Source organism: Haemaphysalis longicornis, unplaced genomic scaffold, assembly GCF_048455015.1.
Source record: "Haemaphysalis longicornis isolate Haplotype H1 unplaced genomic scaffold, Haemaphysalis longicornis Haplotype H1 scaffold_5, whole genome shotgun sequence".
Classification (NCBI taxonomy): Eukaryota; Metazoa; Arthropoda; class Arachnida; order Ixodida; family Ixodidae; genus Haemaphysalis; species Haemaphysalis longicornis.
Genome location: NW_027526385.1, coordinates 45,746,369 through 45,768,757, shown reverse-complemented (window position 1 = coordinate 45,768,757; position 22,389 = coordinate 45,746,369). Strand labels below are relative to the sequence as shown.

Below are 22,389 nucleotides of genomic sequence, written 5' to 3'. Positions count from 1 at the left end.
CTCAGAAGAAATTCTACCGCGGAGACCTAGCACACGAAGTATACAAACAATTCTTTCGACGCTATAGCGAATTAGACGAGGCGAAAAATACGTAGGCCTGTATCCGTTCAGCAAGTTTTTTCTCTGTCTATTGTCAGGACAGCGACTCGCCGAGTCCCCATATAATCAAAGCGGACATGCAACGGGCAATTGGTAATTACACGACGCGGCGCACGACTGCGTTAAGAACTGCGAGCTGGGCTTGTTGGTATAGGTTCATGATGGGAAACAGCGCAGAAACATAACTTTGACAAGAAAGACTACGGGACGAAGCGCTACAAGCAACTTAAACGTTTAATCGTCAAAACACGCAAATATATACACACAAATCTAAGCCACCGCCAACACAAAATGTACAGTACAATCTACAATCTTGCACAGTCACGGAGAACAACCACCAAAACACTGCATACAACGTTGTTTTGGTGGTTCTTCCCCGTGACTGTGCAAGATTGTAGATTGTACTGTACATTTTGTGTTGGCGGTGGCTTAGATTTGTGTGTATATATTTGTGTGTTGTGACGATTAAACGTTTCAGTTGCTAGTAGCGCTTTGTCCCGTAGCCTTTCTTGTCAAAGTTTTGTTTCTGCGCTGTTTCCCATCGTGCACGACTGCGGTTTGTATTCATACAACACGCCTGTTAGGAGATATAGCTACAATTGAAAGGTAGCAGCACGATGGTATCGACATTTTCGGAGCACTCTCTGACTCCTCCCAGCCGAAAAAGACGACAAGAAAAATTTCTGTACTTTGTCGTATTTTTGCGTGTCGTACTGTCGTCTTGTCGTATTGTTGCCGGGTCGTGATTCTGACGTTCTGTCGTGTGCCGTATTGCTGTCCTGATTTTGATGTTCCGCCATGCCGAATTTCGGTCTTCTCGCGATCCTGATGATCCATCAGAAGTTGCACATGGTTTGAATGTTACTGCCCGTTGTGAAGAGTAGCGTAAATGGCAGTTCTGTTGTGACTCCAGGAATGTTTGTCGTAACAACAGATGGCTTTTGTTGTCACAGGACTTCTGTTGCCACAACAAAGTTTTGTGTCGTGAGACAGGAATTCTTGTTAGGTTTCTGTGGTATTCCTGTTGTGATTTTAGACTGGGCTGTGCGTGCGTGTGCGTGTGTGTGTCTGTGTGTTTGTGAGTGAGTGAGTGAGTGAGTGAGTGAGTAAGTGAGTGAGTGAGTGAGTGAGTGAGTGAGTGAGTGAGTGAGTGAGTGAGAGAGAGAGAGAGAAAGAGAGAGAGAGAGAGAGAGAGAGAGAGAGAGAGAGAGAGAGAGAGAGAGAGAGAGAGAGAGAGAGAGAGAGAGAGAGAGAGAGAGAGAGAGAGAGAGAGAGAGAGAGAGAGAGAGAGAGAGAGAGAGAGAGAGAGGAGAGGGGGCTCTTTATTGAAAACGCAGAGAGTTTTTTCCGGCGCTCTGCAGTGAAATGATACGCTCTTATCGAGTTGCAACGCGGTCGAGGGCGGGCATACTGTTGCCGTTTCCCCGGAGACTTCTCGCATACACAGTTTGTTTGCAGCACCATTTCAAATTTATTGAGCCGATGAGACCTCCCTCCGCGTCCTGATTTTGTTTCAGTGGGTTCTTAATGGCCAGTCGATGCCACATCAACGGTCTATGGCGTGCGCTGGGGCCGCGTTTTCTAAACGTTCGCGGCGGTGCTTTTGTCTTCGATACCGTCGCGTGTAGTTGATGACTGTCGAATACAAAGCTTCATTGATTGTCATTCGTTATCATATATTTGAGTTCCGTGCCTCAAGAGTAAGTCCAGCCTACTCTAAATGAATTACTTTTCTTAAATGAAGTGACCCCTTTAAATAGAATGAACACACGCGACCGGCTCGGCAAACGCTGACCAGATCTGCGCACACTTCTAAGAAGGACATGTACGAAGACTTTTACATCAGATAAAACTTAAGAGTTCGCCTAAGATGACCGGTGTGGCTGCGGTTGGAGCGACTAATCGTTTAAAGTGAATTATACATTTCAGCGAATCGCATTCTTTATGTATGACACGGCACTTTTGGAACTGTCGGGACAAAAGCGGCCGTCGCTATGAAATCCTTAACGGCAAAAGATAAATTCGCTGATATCTATGCCTCCTCCTTTACCTAACTGATGATTACAAATAACAACGATAAAAAAATAAAAACGAGTAGTACGGAAGGTGTTTCCAGGCATTAGATTTACCGCTATTTACATTGCTTTGTGAATTTTCCGTGCGCCTGTTCACGGCAAAGTACAGGGAAGTACTTAACCCTAACGCAGAATTTTGCCGTTCCAGTACTCGCCGCGGACTCTATAAAAATGACCCAGTTTGCTGCAAACGGAACTGCGAGTGTTTGACGTAATTCCAGTCAAATGCAACAACGGACATATGTTTGTCACCAAAAAGATTTCTAACCCGCCTCGGTGGCTCAGTGGCTAAGACGTTGCGCTGCTGAGCACGAGGTCGCGGATTCGATTCCCGGCCGCGGCGGCCGCTTTTCTGATGGAGGCGAAAAGCAAAACCGCCCGTGTGTTGGAGATTTCGGCGCACGATAAAGATCCCCAGGTGGTCAAAATTAATCCGGAGCCCTCCATTACGGCGCGCCTCATCGCCTCCGTTGCGTTGGCGCGTTAAACCCTACAATCAGTCAAAAAGATTTCTTGCGACTAAATTCAAACTGTATGCTGTCAATTACATATTTTTGATGCCTAGAGCAGCTACAGAACCACCGACGCTCGCAGAAACCTTGGTTGTTCGTTGTTTATCACAGCGAAGTTTCTGCGGCGGCGAAGTAATCAGTTGTAGAGGGGTCTTGAAGAGAGTACACAACTTCGCTTCATTTAATATACTTGGCAGCTACAGCTTATGCATCAGCATAATTTTGTTCAACATAAAACGTTGCTGTCGTTACTCAGGAACAACTTGTGCTTCAAGGGGTGGGTTTCAAATTACCCGCCATAATGTGACGCTGCAAGGACTCAGGCCTGTGATTGGCCGGTTAGTTCTCTGAAGGGACCGGCCAATCACTGACTGATCTTGCGATACCTTACTTGCGAACATCTTTGTGAATCCGGCAGGGTGCCGTAAATTTTACGGCGGGGTTGAATGCTTACGCGGTACCACGCGATTGGCTCTGCGCGCAGTTATCCGTGACGTTTTTACGCGCGCAGCCAATCACGTGAGACCGTGAGAGGATTCAGCCGTACCTGCGGGGTCGTTCGGGCGCCCCCGCAGAGTACGGACCCTGCAGGCCCCTGCAGCATTTCTTATCATTGAAATCTGTGTGAATCGCCAGTAAGGGAAACGAAAAAAGGGCTGATTGTTATCAGCGTGGCTGTGCAAACGTTGTTTAAATACATTGTCCAATATGGAAGTAAGCGTCGAGCCTGCTTCGTTGGTCATGTGTGTTAACAGCGTTGTTAACATGTGTTGCATAATGTCTGTCTTCTAGAACGCCAGCAACGTGGTCGTGTGCGAAACGGAGCCGCCAACCTTTTGAGGACCACCATTACGCAGTCCCATGCAATATTCAATGCAGGTTGTTTCGAGATTTTTGAAATAAAGTCAACTCGTTGCAGACAAGAATAATGTGTGTTTCCTGATTCATCAAACGCGAGAACGTTTACAGAGCATGCGCCATGGCCTGCCAATCGGGCGTGTGGTGCGCATACGCTTGTCTGTCCAGTACCGTGTCAGTATGAAAGCCGCATAGTCGATACACAATGACTTCTTCACTTCATGCAACGATTGGTGATAGACGTTCAGCGTACATCTTGGCCACAGCATGGCTATTTATGCATCAGCAACGTTGTCTCCGTGGGAAAACTAACTTGCATGTCTTTGATACTACTTGTGTTGGACATATTTGTGTTGAATTCTTATGTAAGAATATTTTTTAATGGCACGTGAACTATGTATAAGTATTCAACTGTATTTGATGACACCAAAAACTGCATTGCTACTTTGTTTCTTGCTACCTGCTATTCGCTACCCTTGTTGCCGATGTAGCTCAGGGAACGGAAGCGTTGTCAAGCCGCTGAGCTGCGGCTTTTGGTTCCTTCTCCTCAGCCATGTAATTTACATGTCCGAAAATAAACTTGAAACTTGAAACATAGTCGCTGCGTCTATTAAGTCAGTCACACAAACCAGAAGTGAGGAATGATCATTCTCTGTGTACAGCATAGACATATTAGGCGCCAGCACGAACGTACAAACCACAACGGCCAAATTATGAGATTCTTTTTCCCAACTCGAATGGTCGCATTGCAGTCTCATCATACTAATTTAATTGAGTGCGCTATTTAAATGCACTTCAAGGACGTCAATAGTTGATCCCAGCAAAACGTAATTTCTTTTTAATTTGCTTGTTCACGTTTCACCTGTACACGACTATGCGTTCGGTGGGCTGATGAGAAGGAAACCGGACGCTGGGAAGAGGCAAATACAGTATAGCCTGCTTATAACAAAATCGCTTTGCTAAACAGCTTGCTTTATTCGAAGTGTTTCGAGGTCCCGCCTCCAATGCATAGAGAGAAAATGGTCCATTATCTTAACGAACTATCACTTATAGTGAAATCAGTTCCTTGTACAGGGGACTTCGTTATAGCGAGGGTTTGCAGGGTTTAGGCACAACGCAAGGGAGGCAACGTTGTGAGATTGCGCAGTCCATAACCAGGATTGCAACAACGCTGTTTTTTTATTGTTGGGTTCAAGAGATTCTCTCTCTCTCTCTTCATCGTTCAAACCTCGTGTTTCTCAAATTGAAAGAAGCAACCGGTAACTAATGATCGCCCGTTTTTTTTCTATGCAGAACAAGGTTGTGACGGTGGATGACTACAAAGTGAAGCTTCAGGTGAGTGCTTTATTCGTTCCGTCCGAATGTTCAGTATCGGTTTTTATAGCTATGCCGTAGACGCGCTCGTGAAGAAAAAAATAGGGAAATTAATGCGTAGCACCTATATACTTTGGGAATTTCCGAACCGGACATGGAATCGTTCGAATTGGGACCATGTCTCGCAGTCAAATTTAAACCGCTGCGTATTTTATGCACAACCAGTTACAGAGTTCATCAAACGCGCAATTTGAATTCTATCCATCTTAAGTTCACGTCTCAGCCGCCCCGAGGAACGCAGCTGCAAGACCAACACATTTCAATGTCATTTCTTTTTATATGCGAAGCATATAGTAAAAAAATCCAGGCAGTTTTTTGGCATCGCTATTTTGGCGGCACTTTTTTGAAGCCGTATTCAGCGCCTAAGCTGGAAAAGAGAATTTATTATAAACCACATATAAGGGCGCAGCGACTAGTAGTGACAGCGCTGACCTTAAAAAAAAAAAAAAAGAAAGAAAGAACCCAATCAGCGTCCAAATATTCCGGGCATTCAACGCACTGACAGTATGCCGTTGCAAACAGTTTTTCTCGTAAGAACGAACGATATATGTAAAGGCAACAACGTACGTAACAACGATGTATGTAAAGGCAATACCTTTCCAAACTACTAGCTGTAGTGGCACGTATCGTGCATGTCAATGTCGGTTATCGTGCGGACAACCTTAGGTGTATTTGAGGCAAAATATAATTGCATAACCGAGAATACCAATGTTCTTCTAATTAAAAATGCACACAGGAGTGGGTTTTTCAAAGAAAACAGTTCGCAAAAAGAAACCGAGTTTAAAACGGCGTATAATAGAGAGGAAATGAAAGCACCAAAAATAACAAAATAAAGCAGAGGGTGCTTTCTCGCTCTTCCTCCTCGAAAGGTGCCAAGAACTACTTTCGGTCGGTTTAACCCGCACAGACCCGGCCAACACTTCCCGGCATTCGTTTTACTCAGTAAAAGTGAAGGAAAAGGGAAGAACATATAACTGCCGCTCGCGCGCATGACATGATAGGAAGCTTGTAAAAATAAACTGTTAGCAGTCTCTCAGGGCAACTGTATTTTCGATATTGAATTATTGTACGCTACGCATTCTGTGAGTAATTGTTGGATGTCTTCCTTGTTTTTTTACGCTCCGATGCCTGCATTTGCGTAAAAATGTTATTACTGAACGTTGGTGTTTGTCAATAATTAAATTACCCAGTGAGCGAGAAATCGGCGTTGTCGCCGGCATCGGATGTCTAGGAACAACTGACAATGTGAAACGCTCCACAGCACTATCTCCGTTCGCATGGAATAAAACACAAGTAAAGGCAACATCCGGGCACGCGTAGATAAACGTGATAACTGGCAGCTTGGGCAGCTCGCCTCACCCAGCGGCGCCACAGTCGCCATCAATCACTCGCAGTGCCAAACTCCAAGCAGCACTCAGCGGCGTTCACTCGGGCATTACTACCTTCGAATTCACAGCCCATAAAAATGCTTGGGTGCGTCGTCGGAGATTTTTTATCATTCGGAATCAGTGTGTTAATTTGTGCACACTCCCACTGCTTCATGGGCCCCAAATGGCCTGCAGCATTCAATAAATAAAAAATAAAAAATAAATTAATGCGCCATTTTTTTGAAGGTGGCTTTCCCTCATTAGACACTACCGTACAGTGAAGCACGCTTTACAGGGCAGCTACTGTAGTGGGTTTTTACTGCGTATCCGGCTTGCGGCGCCTCATCACACTTACGTCGTGCGCAGATATGGGACACGGCGGGCCAGGAGAGGTTCCGAAGCGTCACACACGCCTACTACAGGGACGCTCACGGTGAGTCGAACCCTCGACCTAATACGCCCCCTTATAATACCTGTGGTCCACTTCACGTGTTGAGTGGACGCTAGTGGACGCCATGCAGTTCTCAACAATCCGCTCACCGTGACATTCTAAGCTGGCCGGCTGAAGTCAAGCGACAACAGGCATCGGGGTCTTGGAAGAAGAACATCCCCCTCACCTTCCGCTGAGGTGGTGATACTGCAAAAGCCCCAACGTCTATTGTCGCGTGCCTACAACATCCACATGCTTGAAGCAGCTTGTGTAGTGAACTATACCAATTTACTGCGTTTACCTACTTTTCCAACTGTGTCATTTATTCAAATTAGCAACTCTAAAGAAAGAGCAATCGTTTCACTCTACTCCGCTTCCGTGAGCTTAAAATGGCATTTAGTAGCCTGATTGTGCGAATTCCCCGCTTGAGTGTATCTGCATACGATTCGCCCAGCCGTAGATTCTCTGTTTCTTCTTGTTTATTTTTGGTTGTTTTTATGACGAATATTAACCATCCCGTGAGAAATAACTTTCGGCTACCGTTAGCCTCGTTAAACAGTGCTCTTGAATTTCGCGCCACAGAGAACGTGCGCGTAATCAGCAACCGCTCTCTACGTGGACATTTTGGTATCAAGTAAATAAATAATTAGGCGGTAATGTATATACACCTGGGGAATTCTTTGAACTCTGCACAGGCTATTTATGGCTCATACCAGAGCAGGCGGTCTTAACGATTAAAAGTGCGTAATAATTAACCACGTTAATTATTACGCTCTACAGCGCTACAGTACCGCGACTATAGCGGCTGACTAGAATTAATTACCACGCTCGTGAGAGCACGTTAAAAACACGCGCACTCGCTTCGCTGAGCACTCAGACCGCGCGCACACGGGCGCGACGTATACCAGACGGCAGCCCCCTCCCTCATTTCAGAAATATTCTTGGAAAACTTTCGAAAAAGATCCCCATCTTTGTATCTTCCAAATCTCCTCTACCCATTTTTTGTGTATTAATCAAAGATCGACCGGGTTGTCATATTTCATCGCTGTTATTTTTTTTTCGCCGTTTTGATCAGTAGACAGCACCCCACACGTGTCGTCGATGGCGGCCAATGCCGACACGCACGTCGTTCTGCTGTATATCCTATAGACGGTGTTGTTCGGAGGCTGCTCTCGGTTAATTACACGCTCGACCAACGCCATCGACCGCGGGGGACACAGCCCACGCGCGCGTTCTGCGCAAACAACCCGCCCCTCTCTTTCTGTGTGTTCATGCTTTGTATAGACGAGGTCGACGCCACCTGTCATGTATCTCTATAGCGGAGACCTCATATCGCATCAACGACAGGTGGACTTTGCGTGGACCGGGCAGGGAGCGCGCGCGCTTTCACAAAGGCGATAAGTCTGAAAAGCTGTCTCGGAACCCTGTTGATTAGAATGTTCTCGACCCAGCGGCGTAAGCAGGATTTCAAATCGGAGAGGGCTCCCTCGCCCCCTCCCCCCCCCCCTTCCCCTCATGAGACGGGACGAAGATAAAGGGAGAAAATAGGGCAAAAACAACATCAAAAGAAGAAATAATGGAAAGCCAAAGTATACAACTTATTATCAGATAGAAAAAAAATTCAGCATGCTGCCGTACTGCGTACGTTACTTGCTGATTGCCTTGTTCATTTCTCTCTCAGTGAAATTGCAATGTTGGTGATTGTCGTTGGTATGTTGGTCCGTAGCTTGCGACACAAAAAGTTGCCGGTAGACGATAATTTCATCATTGTCAGAGCTAGTGGCCTCGTCTGTGCCGTCCCACTTTCCCCGTTTTTTTTTTTTTTTGAAGGAGGGGGGTAGTACCCCTCGGCTCTGCGTTCGCCAAGGCTTCGATCTGGTTTGTTTACCCTAATTTTTTTCCTTAATGAATGAGATTACGTTGAAGGCGCCTGTTCAACTTTTGCCGGCCAACGTGCTGTGAAGGCCTCATTTGTATGTCAACATTTCTGCTCTACTGTCTACTTTCGCGTAAAGTTTATTTTTCTTATACGAAATGTGGAATGAAAAAATTAAAAAAAAGGAGATAGAAAATACAGCATACTGTAAGTTCAACAAACGCCAGGTGTCACAGGGTTGACAATTACCGCGGAGTCAGTGGCCTTAGTTCAGAGGCCTTGGCAATACGGGGCATGACTTTTCTTACAAGCGCATGAGTTTAACCCTTTTTTGCTGACATTTTTTTTTTTAATTTTTGACCGATGAAGGTCACCGCTTATGTGATGCCGAGTATCGTTTTTGTTAAATCTCAAAAAGTCAGCTCCAGCTGATATGTTGAAACCGTGGCCAATCCTTTTATAATCTTAAAATTCACCAGCAGTCGCTTCGTAACAACTGAGTTACCGCAAGAACGTTTACGTTCCAATTGAACGACGGCCACACTTAGCGCTCGTTACACCTGAGCGTTTCGGCGGTGGATGGTCAGCACCGTTTTCAGCTGAAAGACCATCGAAATAACGTCTTCAAAAAGTAATCACTCATGTTTATGTTTATTTTGCCAGCAGCATGCACGCACTAACAGCTGAAGAAGTATAGTCAGTGTGTCTTTCCCTTGGCTTGTTTATAACTGCGCAAACTCTCTACAGATTGACTGCATGCGTCGTCTAAAAAAATGTACAGAAATTCCTACAATTTACTAACGCGTGAGAATTCTTTGCCGCTTGTATGCATTGCAAGGTCTTTATAGGCTGATTTGAATAACAGTAGCCAAATTGAATTACTTTTCATCGTTTTAGTTCGCGCCAGGGTCTATTCAGCGACGTTGCGTTTCGTTAGCGTATATTTTTCTTTGTTTTTTACAATTATGTACATTCTCATAACCATCCGCCTCGTTATGCATTTTTGTGCAGGTACGAGGCATTATACGGTGGGTTCTTTGTTCGTTTTTTTTCTTTCTGTGTTCTACGGAGTGTTTTTTTTTTACTTTTGTCTTAATCGTATGAGGGTGGCCCACAAGATAGCCATTTTTATTTCGTTAGTTCCTTTTTATATTTTTAGTTTTTGTTTTGTTTTATAAATTTTCATTCGTAAAATAATTTCCATTTGCACTATTATTACGACTAAATTTTAAACTTCGGCAATCACGCATTTTCGTACGCATACAAGACGAACTTACGCGGTTGGTCCTCCGGAGTATTGGGTGAAGAATGCTTACGCATTAAAACGCCGTTTGCGAACACCGACTTCCACGACACTGATTGAGATATATGCATCGCAGATAAGCGCATTCAACAGTCATTTGCCGTGCTTTTGGCCTTTGATATAACCCCTGCTGATTCTCTCGTCATAACTTGGCTTCCTCGCCGTTCTTTGCGTCGCACTAACCCCCTGTGCATGGCTCTTGTCTCTTCTCTCTCTCCCCTCCCTCAGCGCTACTTCTACTCTACGACGTCTCCAACAAGACCAGCTTCGATAACACGAGGGTGAGAGCGCATGCGCAGTTTGCCTGTGTCACCCCTCCCCCCTCACTTTTTCGTCTACAGGCGCCTTCAAAATTAATTAGAGCACAGGGCGTAAGCGCTGGTGTAAGCGAACATTTCCGGCGAAGAGGCTGAAGCTCTCCTAGAGGCGGTTCTTTGACTTGGCGGGTGCCGTATACGCGCACACCAGCAGCCAAGGCCTCGCAAATCACTTTTGATGGCGCCTGTACTGAACATCCCGCGTGATTTGAACCGTGTTTTAAGAAAATCAGGGAAGTTTAAACTTTCTGCCAGTAATACGATTAATCACTCGAGGTGGTGTCATCTCACCATTTTTTTATTTGTTAATATAAGCAGTTAGCTAAAATGAATTAACATTTAGGTATAAGCCTAGCCAAAAAAAAAAATTGTCGTTTGTTGCAAAGTGACCGACATTATGATAAATGCCGAATTTTTCTGCGCGCATCTTCTGTCCCTAAGGGGAAATATATTGCGACACTTCTTGAAAGAACCCGCGCCAAAGGTGCGCAGAGTAGCCGCGAAACTGCGACCCCTACGCGCGCACCCCGATTTCAACGGCGGCTACTTAAGCGGCAACGCTTGCCTTACAGTGTTCTAGTAGCTTGCATGGTGCAATTGGCACGGCGGCCATGTCGAATTTGGATCGTTTTCTTGAACGCGTCGAAAAATTTTGCACACTAATGTAATTTTACCAAAGGCTTCTGCATTAAACTTTCGCACGCCGGGTATTTTTGTGATTGAACCTGAAGTCGTTAAAGAATTATCTAAGTTATTAGGTTCTTATTCAAACTCAACTAATGTTAGTGGGCTGTAGCCGATAACAAGGGACTACCACCTTATTTACTGCGCTTAAGACACACTTGAAGTTGTAGCGGCCACTAAAATTTACATATCCTTAATCACTATTGTTTATGAAACCGTTAAAATTCCACCAGCGGCTGTAGAGTTCGTCATGAAAATTGCACATAAATTCTGAGGATTGTCTACTAATACCCAAGTATTCGTTCCATCCGCTTTGCTATATGAAAGGCTCATTTAAAGCCAGCTTCACAGCTATACGCGTATAATGCACTGCTGGGGAGACATTTTCCCATGGGCCATAAGAGCAGTTTTATATCAAAGTACGAAGGTCCAACGCATCCCTGTGGAGCCTAGCTGTTTCTTTGAAGGTGGCTTCACCGCCGTACATGAATGCATTGCTAGTAACTCATGTCACGCGTTCTTTCTTTCTTTCTTTCTTTATTATTATTATTATTATTAAAATCATCATTCCTAATTTACTCTGAACGTACCAATCATCTAGATTCACACTATGATAACGAATACACGTTAAGTGGACCAATCATGCGTTTATTTTGTCCATATAAGACATCACGGTTTTTCAGTGGTGTGCTCTCCAAAGAATGCTTTCGCGTTAAAGCGCGCACAACGAATATTCACCGTTCGACAGCTCGTTTAGACATTTAGTAGCAAGTGCTGCGTTAGAAAGGGCTGCACCTGGCCACCTGGGAAACGTTCATGCCAATGACGCCGCAATTGTTTCGTCCGGGATAAAGCCGTTATTGGCTACTGTGGCTCTTTACGGTCTTTTCTTTCGCGGTGCGGCAATTCGCCCTTTCGTGATTGGAAAGAACCGCTTTCGAAATTACTCGGGCAAATTGCGGGGGGTCCCCGGGGCGAATTAGCGGAAATGCTGTTTTTGCTCTTCGTCACCTTTTGAAAGCTGCGTTCCATGGTAAGGGTGCACGAATTATGTTCAGCGCTGCTAAGCGAACGGAAGCCGAGTGAGCACGTTTCGCTGCGCCGGAATAACTTAATAGTCCCCTTGTGAAGAAGACCAGCAAATATGCTCGTATGTGCAATCATGAGCTGAAGGGATATCGGATTAGCTATAGGTTGTATTCACTGGCGAGGCACGCATGCAGGCAACCGTGTGAATGCGCCGTCGCTGGTTACGTCGGGCTCCACGGGATGGCGGTACTTGTCCGTGCTAAGCACATCTGTGTTGAACGTCCCAAACTCTACCCCACCGCAAGCAAAGTAATGCCTCGACTCCAACATCTCTGTTGACACCACCGTTGAGAATCGGGTTGAAACGGAGCATGCGACGCACGCCGGTGTTTTTTTTTTTTTTTCTGCGGCGTGCGGTCGCAGAGGCGCAAACCGCGCCATGTCCGTTTCCAGTGTTGCCAAACGAAGAAATTGACATTTAAACTTTTCAGTTAATACCACCTACATAAATAGATAAAACGAGGCATCCTCTAATGTCAGCGCAGCAAGAATTAAAAGTAGCAGCAAAAACTGCCGCAACCCGTAATACGTATGTATGGGACTGTCTTTTTCCTTTTCTCTTAATCTTTCTTTGAGTTTACCCCGGTATTCTGAGTCCCTCCTCCACTCAAGCCTTCGGTGGAGGAGGCACTTGGAAGTGATTTCCTCATGTATATGCATTGCGGAATCCTCCCCCCAGCTGAGTGGAGGGAGCAAATGGAGGGGAGAGGAGGGGCTCAGAATACGGCCCTAAGCCTCGGTAGCCTGAATGGGAGTTTCTGCATCAGGCCGCTTTTATAGCCATGGATCATATCATTTATGGGCAGTAGATCCGGTTCTTGTGTATATGGGACATCTCCTTTCTCTTTTTTTTATAGCGGAGCTGTTATAGTCTATCTCCCCCCTTTCTTCACTTCAGCAAACCCTTTCTATTCGGCCACCTCTTTGTTTCCAGTGCTTCGTATTTTGACACCAGATGGCGTATATTGCCCCTGGGAAAGTGTCTTCCCAGCAACGCGCTTGTATATAAGTGAAGCCAACTTTAAGGAGATCAGTGCAAACTTGGTCTTTGTAAGCTGGCTTTTCCACCAGGCGTGTGTCACAGTGAAGTCTACTTACAATCCCGCTGAACGCTTCCCTGGCGGGACGGCGCGGTTTTAACGGGGTTTTGTGGCAAAACCAATAACCCCACAAACAGTGCCGCTGGACATCCACCTTCAGAGAGAGGAATGGCACTGATTTCCTTTTCGAATCTGGCCTTTATAAAATACAGCCCAGTTGAGTCAGCCCTGGTGTCGATCTCTACTTGTGGGCACGTGTCGTTCTCGACAGCGCCATCAGCATCATTGTTGTTTCACGTTGAACTTCCCCCTGGAATATACATTTTGCGCTAGAATTTCGTAGTACCGAACGAAGAGACTCGCCCATTGCTGCACATGGCACACTTCCCCTGATGAGACATGTCTTGCTCCTTCCTGTTGGCGCGTCTGCATGCAGGCGTGGCTGGGCGAGATCAACGAGTACGCGCAGGACGACGTGGTCATAATGCTCATCGGTAACAAGGCCGACATCCAGCAGGACCGGCAAGTGCGCTGCGAGGACGGCGAGAGGCTGGCCAGGGTGAGACTTCCGTTTCAGGGCGGGGTACCTTTCCGGGGGGCGTTTCCAAACGCTTCGCTGCACAGAGCACCCACGTGACATGTGCGATGTCACTGCGCGCGCTATTCTTTTGAGCGCCTATTAAAAGAAGCCCACCGTTCGGGCTCTATGGCCTCGATGTAGAGTACTGAGTACTCTAATGGCCTGGGTTCGAGCCCCAGCAGGTCTACAGTTTTTTTTTTTTTTTCTGTGCTCTGTGCAGCGAAGCCTTTGCAAATACGCTTCCGGGAGTGCTTTAGGGATTGGGTATCTCTTCCTGGCGGAGCACACACGCCCGGATGCGTGCGCCGGTGTTGCTTGGATAGCGTTCTGGGTGCGACGCTTTGCACCGCGCAGGAACTGCCGTGTCTGTACTGTTGGGGAAACGGAATGTAGTCAACCAGTGCAACTTATCAAACATTACTCTCTTGTAATGCTATGTTCAGACTACCGACGTAACAGCCATATCGTAACCGGCGTTTCACGCAGTTGGTTGGCTGAGACGTGAAATGACGTCATTATTTAAATATATTACGACCGTTGCAACAATAGTCTGAACCCGGCGTAAGCTAACAGAACTCAGCTAACACTGTCGCACGGCTCTCTCCAGTTAAAAAGAGAAACACTATGAGATGTTTCAATTGTTGACGTACGTTAAAACCACCAATGAGCCCAGGCACCGCTCATAATGGCTTTCAGCAGTCACATCTGATGCGGTTTTAACAACCTGCGTTGTGTCGACGATTACTGCTTTGTGGCCTAAGAATTATTTTTCTAAAATAATTCGCTTTTAAAAATTTTTCGGAAGTCTAGTTGGACCAATCCAAAACCACATGGAACCAATTGGAAATGCAGTTGGCTCCAACTGGGCCAATATGGTGTTTTGAACTGGTCCAACCGGAATTTGAATGATTTTCTTTTTTAGCCGGAATTGTGGTCGAACTTTCTGAAAGCTTTGATTTACAAAATTCAGGGAAGCTTGCAATGAATTGCAACCTCCCATGAATTAAAAAAAAAAAATCAGGCAAGCTTGCACTGACGCGCAAGACTTGAACGGCGAAGCTGTTGCAGGTGAGCATTGTCGGACACACAGTAAAGTTTCGGTATCATTGTTTATTAACTGCATAGCTGCGGTGCTAGCAATTGTCATGTGCATCAAAGAGGTCATCTTCATCGCGGTGAGTTGTGGATGCACAGTCATCCTCAGCACTTCCACCAGCTCTTCGTCGTCGACTCGAGGCAGCGGTGTCGGGATCTGCAAGTCATCTCGGGAAAGAATTGGCACACTCGTAGCCATATTCTCCAATTATCCATAATGGCCTTTACAGAATGCGGCGGCCCCGGTGACCTCTCCCAAGCAGGGTGTCTTTTAGACGCTGTCGCGCGCGAGGTATCTTCTACGGTACCGAGCGCATGCGAACGACGTACGACACGAGGACGAACGAGGGGCGTACGCTGTGTCTTTCTCGTTCCGAGCAAGTGTTGCGCCGATTACGGCGAACGCTGGAGTTTTTCTTTTTTGCTCTGCCAGGCGTGCGTAGGTGCCGTACTCCAGTGGCAAGTAATGGAAGGAGTAGGCCGAGGAGTACACTACGGCCGATATGAGCAGGAATAGAAGGTCCTCACGGCCGAGACTTGCATGTTCTGAGATCAAGGCGCCCACCATGCCACCCAGGCGACCGGAAGCCAATGCTAAGGACGCGGTCACGCCGCGGGTAGGGGTCGGAAACAGATCGATGAAGTAGACGAAGTTGAAGATCAGCGCGACGCTGCAGGCGGGGACATTTCGTAGGCAAATGTCTACAAAGACTATCGTCTTTTGACGACATTTGCAACGAAAGGAGCAGATACGCGGCCAATTTTTTTATAAGGTCGCTGCTCGTACCGGGGACGATCGGCAGTCGCCGCGAGGCACATTCTCACGTGTGCTCGGCATTTTCTTGGGATTTTTTACTGCAACACCGAACTTATACAGCTCAGCTGTTAAAAAAATAGTAAAACACTAGCGGAATTCGCCTTACACGAAAGAGAAAAGGCTGTCTGCAGTTATTTTAGCACTACTTCTGCAACTGTGTACGCCATATCGTGCAATAACAGTGTGCGGCAAAGCCAACTTAATGGCAAAGAAAGCAACGGCAGGATCTTTCAGTCCCCTCATATTTTGGCTATTCCACCCCATCAAAACAGTTATTCTCACATCCAAAACTGCCCAACGTGCCTTTTCCGACCTACTGCATATCAGCCCAAATAAGGGGCGAAACACCTCTCGCACGTCAGTCTTTATCCGCCTATAACTCCAGCTAACGTGCGACTGCTTGCTCTCGCAGGAATATGGCGTGGCCTTCATGGAAACAAGTGCCAAGACAGGCTGCAACGTGGAACTCGCCTTCATGGCTGTGGCACGGTGAGCTTTCTGCGAAGATACTGCAGTTGACTTGTGTGCACGAATTGCTCCCTCCCTCTCCCTTATCCGTAACTGCTCAGAGTTGTTCTTTTTGCAATAGAATTGAAATAACGTTGTGATGAACATCGGCGATACCATAAACGATGCAGAACTCCATGCTATGGCGTTGTCTCGTCGTGTCAAGATCCAAAAGCGAAAACTGCATCTTTGGCATTCACCTGAAAAAGTGACTTTTTTGAAACTTGTAAAGCTGAAGAAATACTGCCTTTGCTGTAGCCAGCCTTGCATACAAGTTGTCTTGCTTGTTGCAACGTTCTCAATTAGTCCTCTCTCTCCGGTTTTAAACCCTCATCATGCAGGGAGCTGAAGCAGCGGGTGTCGCGCTCGGCGCACGGCGCGTCGGGCCGCTTCAACATGAGCGAGTACATTCGCCAGGAGAGCCAAGCCAAGCCCAACGGCTGCTGCAGTAGTTAGGGATGGCGCGTCAAGCTCCGGCTGCCCTTCTAGCACCCCCAGCCAACTGCGCAAGCCGCCCCCTCTGCTCCACCACCCCTTCTCCACCACCACAGCCACCGTTACCACCCATACCGGAGCTGCCAGCGCCGAAACTATGGGCGCTGCCGGTGCCAGCCCTGCCGTGGGGACCAGTGTCGGAGGACTGTCGCTGCACCGGGACACCTGGTACCAGCACTGGGACTACGCCGGCCCTGGAACCTGCCGGCCACCCGGAGAACTGGTCGGCTGGTTCGAGCACTGCCTCTGCGGTCGTCTGCACGCCTACCTGCCAATAGCAGAGCTTAGGCAGCCAGAGACGATGTGTAGCTTTGCCGTCATGCGACTGCTACACAGACAACCAAAAGCGCTTCAGCGCGACACAAAATTGAGCAAACTGAACCTGTGGGTCTGACTTCTGGCTCATGAAGTTACAGCCGATGAAGTCACGCGAGCTATAGCTCGTGAGCTAGTCTTATTTATAAAGCAGCCCAGTTATGGCATGCCTGGGTGGAATCGCAGCGCTCACAAATTGCTCAACAGATTTGCAGCTGTGAATACTCATGTGCATATCTGGGCAGAGAAAGGGAAAATGCTACAACACTGGTTAGAGGTGACTTTTGTTTTCTCCTGGTTATCCAACAGATGAAGCAGCAGTTGCCACCACCGATGCTCGTGCCTTTACACAAAGGGCAACAGTTAAAGCGCAATTGAAAGATTAACACAAACGCTAGGCGGCTCCACAAAAAAATGTCACTGGTTCACTGAGTGGCAGTCGCATGACGATCGAGCACAGAGACAAGCAGGAAAGCATGTGAAGTGCGCGTGCCCTAGCTTCTCACTAGAAAGGTGTGGCGACGCGCACAGTGACCATGTTGGCTTTCTTCTCTTTCCCTTCTTTCCACGCCCACCCCTCACGCGCGTCTGTAGATTGCAGCATGGATGGTGTACACACAATCTTGGACTGAAACTTGGACTCTGTTGGCCTGTGTTAACGCGTGTGGAGCGAGGCGGAATGCCTTTGGTCAACCTCCGGCGACACCCCTCAGATTTTGCCTTCGGCAGACAGTGATGAAAGCCTGTCCCCAGAGGCCGTTCTACGACTAGTTAAAAAAGTTCTTAGGTAGTATCTCGCGATTTGCAAAACTTCATGCTAGACGAAACTTGTGACAATGGGTGCAGTCAACTTTTTTGTTTTTTTTGGAAATCGTAACACGGCAGGTCCAAGGGATGCTTTAAGCAGAGTGCTTTTGCTGCCAGAACAGTAAGATAGCACCCTCTTACAGATAAATACCTAACCATGATCATACTGCTCTCATTCCTGTGTGAAATGACAAGATTCACGACACCGACATTGAGGTATTAGCTAGTACACGCATATTGCGAATAAAACGGCGCGCGTACAGTTATACGCAAGAGCTGTTTACAAGTGACTTGGGTGTATGGATGTAGTGAAAACTTCCTTCTAAGGGTGTTTCTAACTTCCTCTCTTTGTGATGGATGTTGTGTCAGCAGATCCTTCAACACTGGCCTAAGAGTACCGACATGACTTTGAAGTTCGGCCTGATGCAAAGACAGAGTCAGACGAACCTGTTGGAGGGGAGGAATGGGGGAGGGGGGAATGGCATGCCCTGCAAACTTAGCAATGCTAGTTTGGGTGGCGTGTGGGGGCAGAGGAAAGTAAATGGCACCAAGCGTGGTTACTGCGCTGATGCGATCAACGTTCTGCGGTCCTTTAGCGCATATTTATTGTAGTGTCCCTCGTTTTGTCTTCCGGGAACAAAGTTAAAGTGTGACTGCGAAGTGCCCGTAAAAGGATTTCTACCTTTGCCGCATTTAACAATCAGTTCTGGCTCCCAGCTGGCACATCAACCTCAAGGTACAACAATTCGATTGAGAGTTCTCAGGTTTACGAAATAACTAAACGATTACTGTACTGACTGCATGCTTAGGAATTTCGACGCTGCCGTTGACCACCCGCGTATAAATTATTTCGCTTCCTAGCTCTCGCAACAAAGAAACGTGCTTCGTGGTCGAGGAAGAATGAAATGAGTAAACAAAAAAAAGTGGGAAAGCCTGAGAACAGGCAAAGTGAAAGACGTAGTTGCGCCCTGAGGGAAACAATTTTGTGGCTTGAAAGATTCAAGCTTGCTGACATATTGTTAGATCCAAGTTAACCTCACTGTCCCCTCATTCCCGGGCGTCAATTTTATTGAACATTTCGATTCACGAGAGCAAAAAATGTGTTGTTTTTCGTCCTCGTTGATCATACTTAAGCTGTCCTACATTGTGTATGACATGGACATTAAATGCAGAGCTGTTTTGGTAACAGACACCTTTGAGTTGAGTGAAAGTGGCTTATGATGATCACGGGTTGCTGATACCACGCTTCACAAGTTCTTCTCCTAAGCTTGTTATTTCTGAATTCATGCATTACTAATTAATGCGGTGCAATTTTACGAGTGCTGCACCAGTATTGTACTATCGACAACACAAACCCCCTCTCTTTGAAACGAACTGCTACATAAATTTGCGTGGTGATTCTAAACATTACAAGCGGCTCATCGTATAAAGTCTCGTTTACCGTAACAGCATCATTTAATTTGCAGCTGCTAATTTGCTCGCGCTTCGCGACAAGGGCTGGTAACTGACTCGTTTGATTCCACTGTTTCGGCTGTGACATTTCTTGCGGGACAAACAGGGTGGAATTATTGAATGCGTGTTCCTTCCTACGTTTGCACCTCTATATCTGGTCATTATTACGAAATAACCTTCATCGTGTGTGCGCGTGACCGGTGGTGTGTGTTTGCCTAACCTTCACTATTACTGTTTTGCAGTGCAACTAGATTCGTTGTGGTGTGTTGAGACGTTGGACTTTTCATCATATCGGTGCTTCAACATTAGCAGTAGACCGATAGCAGTGTTTGTGTATGACATCTGGTACGCACAGTCTACACCATACATACACTGGTGTCGCCCATGTACTGTTCTAAATAGAGCACAGCCAACACGTGTGCACAAGGACACGAATGCAGTTGAACAAGCCACTGCGCATGTGCTGTGGTGCGTGTTCGAATTGGTGCCGGTTACAAAATCGCACTTTCAATTGGCATAACCCAATTGTAGACTAATTTTTACTGGCTTGACAACAGGTGTGTCATTGTATCTTGGCAAGAACACTAACTACTCGCTTCCCGCCAGGACGCGTGTTTCGCTAGTGACGTCTCAACAGAATTCCATGAATTTACGACATGATCATTAGGGTGGTTTTACATGTTCCATCTTTCGTTTGAGTGCAAAAGTGTCCAATACGGTTGTTATTTTTAAAATTGTTTAAGGGGGGACACCCCTCTTAAAACTATTTCTTTTAATTTTTAAGTAAACTCTGTGAAACTTGTCAGTCTTGCTGCTTTTCCCCCACTGATTTCAAATATGACATTATTTTTTTAGTTAATCAATTAGGTCCCGAGATAATTAGAGGTAATTAACCATTTTTGGAGGAACAATAGACAAAACTGTGTTGGTCAGAAAACTGTAATCTTTACATTTTCCAACTCTATGAACCCTGGTGAGTGCAATAAGACTATCAGTTTTTTTATGCGTCGCTTGGAACTAATTTTACAGCTCATTAAACTTCAGTGTTTGAAGTTGGCACTCAAAATGGCTCCTTGCCAGTGTTGCCACCAAGGTTTAATGAGCTGTAAAATTAGTTCCAAGCGACGCATAAAAGAACTGATTGTTTTATTGCACTCACCAGTGTTCATGGTGTTGGAAAATGTAAAGATTAAAGTTTTCTTACCAACACAGTTTTGTCTATTGTTCCTCCAAAAATGGTTAATTACCTGTAATTATCTCGGGACCTAATTGACCAACAAAAAAAATAATGCCATATTTAGAATCAGTGGAGGAAAAGCAACAAGTCTGACAAGTTTCACAGAGTTTACTCAAAAATTAAAAAAGTTTTTTTAAGAGCAGTGTCTCCCCTTAAAGACCAACGTTTAAAAATGGAAGATTCTAGTCTTTTCCCTCCCTTCAAAAGATGCGCTTGTTGGAGCTTCTGCGAAACTGCAAGAAAGCTTTCATCAGCTTTGGCTGTGCTGTTCGCACCAAGCATGGAAGTGTGAATGCTGCTACGATGATGCTCCGACGTTTCTTACCATCCTAGCCCGTGCAATAGGTGGTGCCGTGATTAACTGCATGTAAGAGGAAAGGCTGGCCGAGGGCAAAGCTTCAGCGTCAACAAGCCAGTCGTGGTCCTCCACTGGCTACCCATATCAGCAGACGATGTTACGATGCTTGTGCATATTTCAACCACACTCAGTCAAATGCTCACCTGTCCTCACACAAAGTTACTGAAATGGAGGCGAGGAGATCGAAATGGCAACTGGAAAATCGTGCCATGGTTGTTTCCAAGTATTTAATTAAGATCTTAAAATTCGGCCTTATATTAAGAGTTCCCTTTACCTCACATGTTCTAGGGGGTATGCAAATTGCTGTTAAAGGTGTTTCCACAAATGCAACTGGTTAAAAATACGGCTATCTAACTATCTAACCCGCACGCGGTTACAGCACTGTTCTGTTTGTTGTTACAACACCTTCACTGGACGTGGCGATCACGTGTTATCACTGTTATGCACTCAAAGGCGATGCCAGTTAGCGCAGTTAGTATTACAATGTTGACGTTCGTACAAATACTGTCGTGGTGCATTTCGCGTCGGTGTGCTTTCTTCTGTATGTGTGCGTGTCCGTGCGTGTGAGTGTAAACTTACCGGGTCTGTGCATAAGGTCGAGCGGAATGTGTGCTGGACACTCTTCTCCGAGCGCGTAGGGCCTCTGGTCCGTTTGTGACACCATAGCAACTACATTACGAAAGCCAAGCCAAGCCTAGGCACACAGCAAGCCCAAGCACGACAGTGCACCGAATAAGGGTTTTCAAAGTGTTCCCGCGCCGTGGGTTCCCACTGCCCACTGTGCGTATTGTATAACGCTCTTTTCTTAACCCGTATAAACCAGAGTAGTGCAATGCTTGAAGCTGGTTGGAACGTAGGCCTCAACCAGATTCTTACCAGTTCAAACGACTGCATTCGGTTGCCCTAAAGGTCGCCCACAGCACATACAGCAAGTTGCTGTACGTTGAAGAGGGTTCACTTGTAGGCACTTGCTAGGGGCTGATTGATAGGGTTCCTCTGTAACCTCAACTACACAACCACCACTGTTATCGCTTGTGAAGATGTTGCGAGCTGGGATCGGGGAAATTGCTGGATGGTGTTTGCAGGCAAGGGCTGTTAGGTTTGGAACAAAGGAAGATTGGTTTGTTGCTGTTAGTAGTGCGTACTTGGGTGGTATGGGCCATGGAAGAGTACGTGAAGGAGAAAGAGTTGACTTCTTGCCAGTTAGGTGTTTATATGGCTGTTTTTTGCAGTGCATGCGAAACTGCAGTGGCAAGCGTTTCGAAGGATGATGTTCAGCCCTACGGTGAAATAGCAATGTTTGTTATTTGATGTTATGTATACACTCCTGAAGGCACATCTGGAATCTGTCAAATTTGAATCGGTGCTTTTCACAACACACATCAGCAAATAAGAAAGATAGTGTGTGTGGGTGCTGTGAATTAGAACTCTTATCCCAGCAGTTGAAAGACGAAAATGTCTACATGCTTTTTTTTTTTCAAACTTTGAAGTAACGTGAAGAAATTATTCAGATGATAATTGCGTAAGGGCCGATGCTTAGACTAGTTGATGACTTCTTTTGAAAAGAAAGCACAGCGCGACAGTGCAAATAGACGCAGATAAAGGAGAGAGCTAACAACAACTGAAGCTTTGTTGTCACCTCTCCCCTTTGAGTTCATTTGCACTGTACATTTTCCGTGAAAAGTACGACGTGCATACTTCC

At 46.2% G+C, this 22,389-nt stretch overlaps 1 protein-coding gene across 2 annotated transcripts in view; it reads left to right on the top strand.

Annotated features, from left to right (window-relative positions):
- LOC144138170 (ras-related protein Rab-37-like) overlaps nt 1–20,221 on the top strand; it is a 167,465-nt gene extending 147,244 nt beyond the window's left edge. The window contains exons 3-8 of one of the 2 annotated variants that reach the window (XM_077670324.1): nt 4,838–4,879; nt 6,652–6,718; nt 10,123–10,175; nt 13,461–13,583; nt 15,929–16,005; nt 16,365–20,221. In XM_077670324.1, the coding sequence (XP_077526450.1) occupies nt 4,838–4,879; nt 6,652–6,718; nt 10,123–10,175; nt 13,461–13,583; nt 15,929–16,005; nt 16,365–16,479 (477 nt within the window). In that variant the 3' untranslated portion in view covers nt 16,480–20,221. The remainder of the gene's footprint in view (nt 1–4,837; nt 4,880–6,651; nt 6,719–10,122; nt 10,176–13,460; nt 13,584–15,928; nt 16,006–16,364) is intronic. The other variant, XM_077670323.1, reaches the window with a different exon arrangement.
- The last annotated feature ends 2,168 nt before the right edge of the window (nt 20,222–22,389 follow it).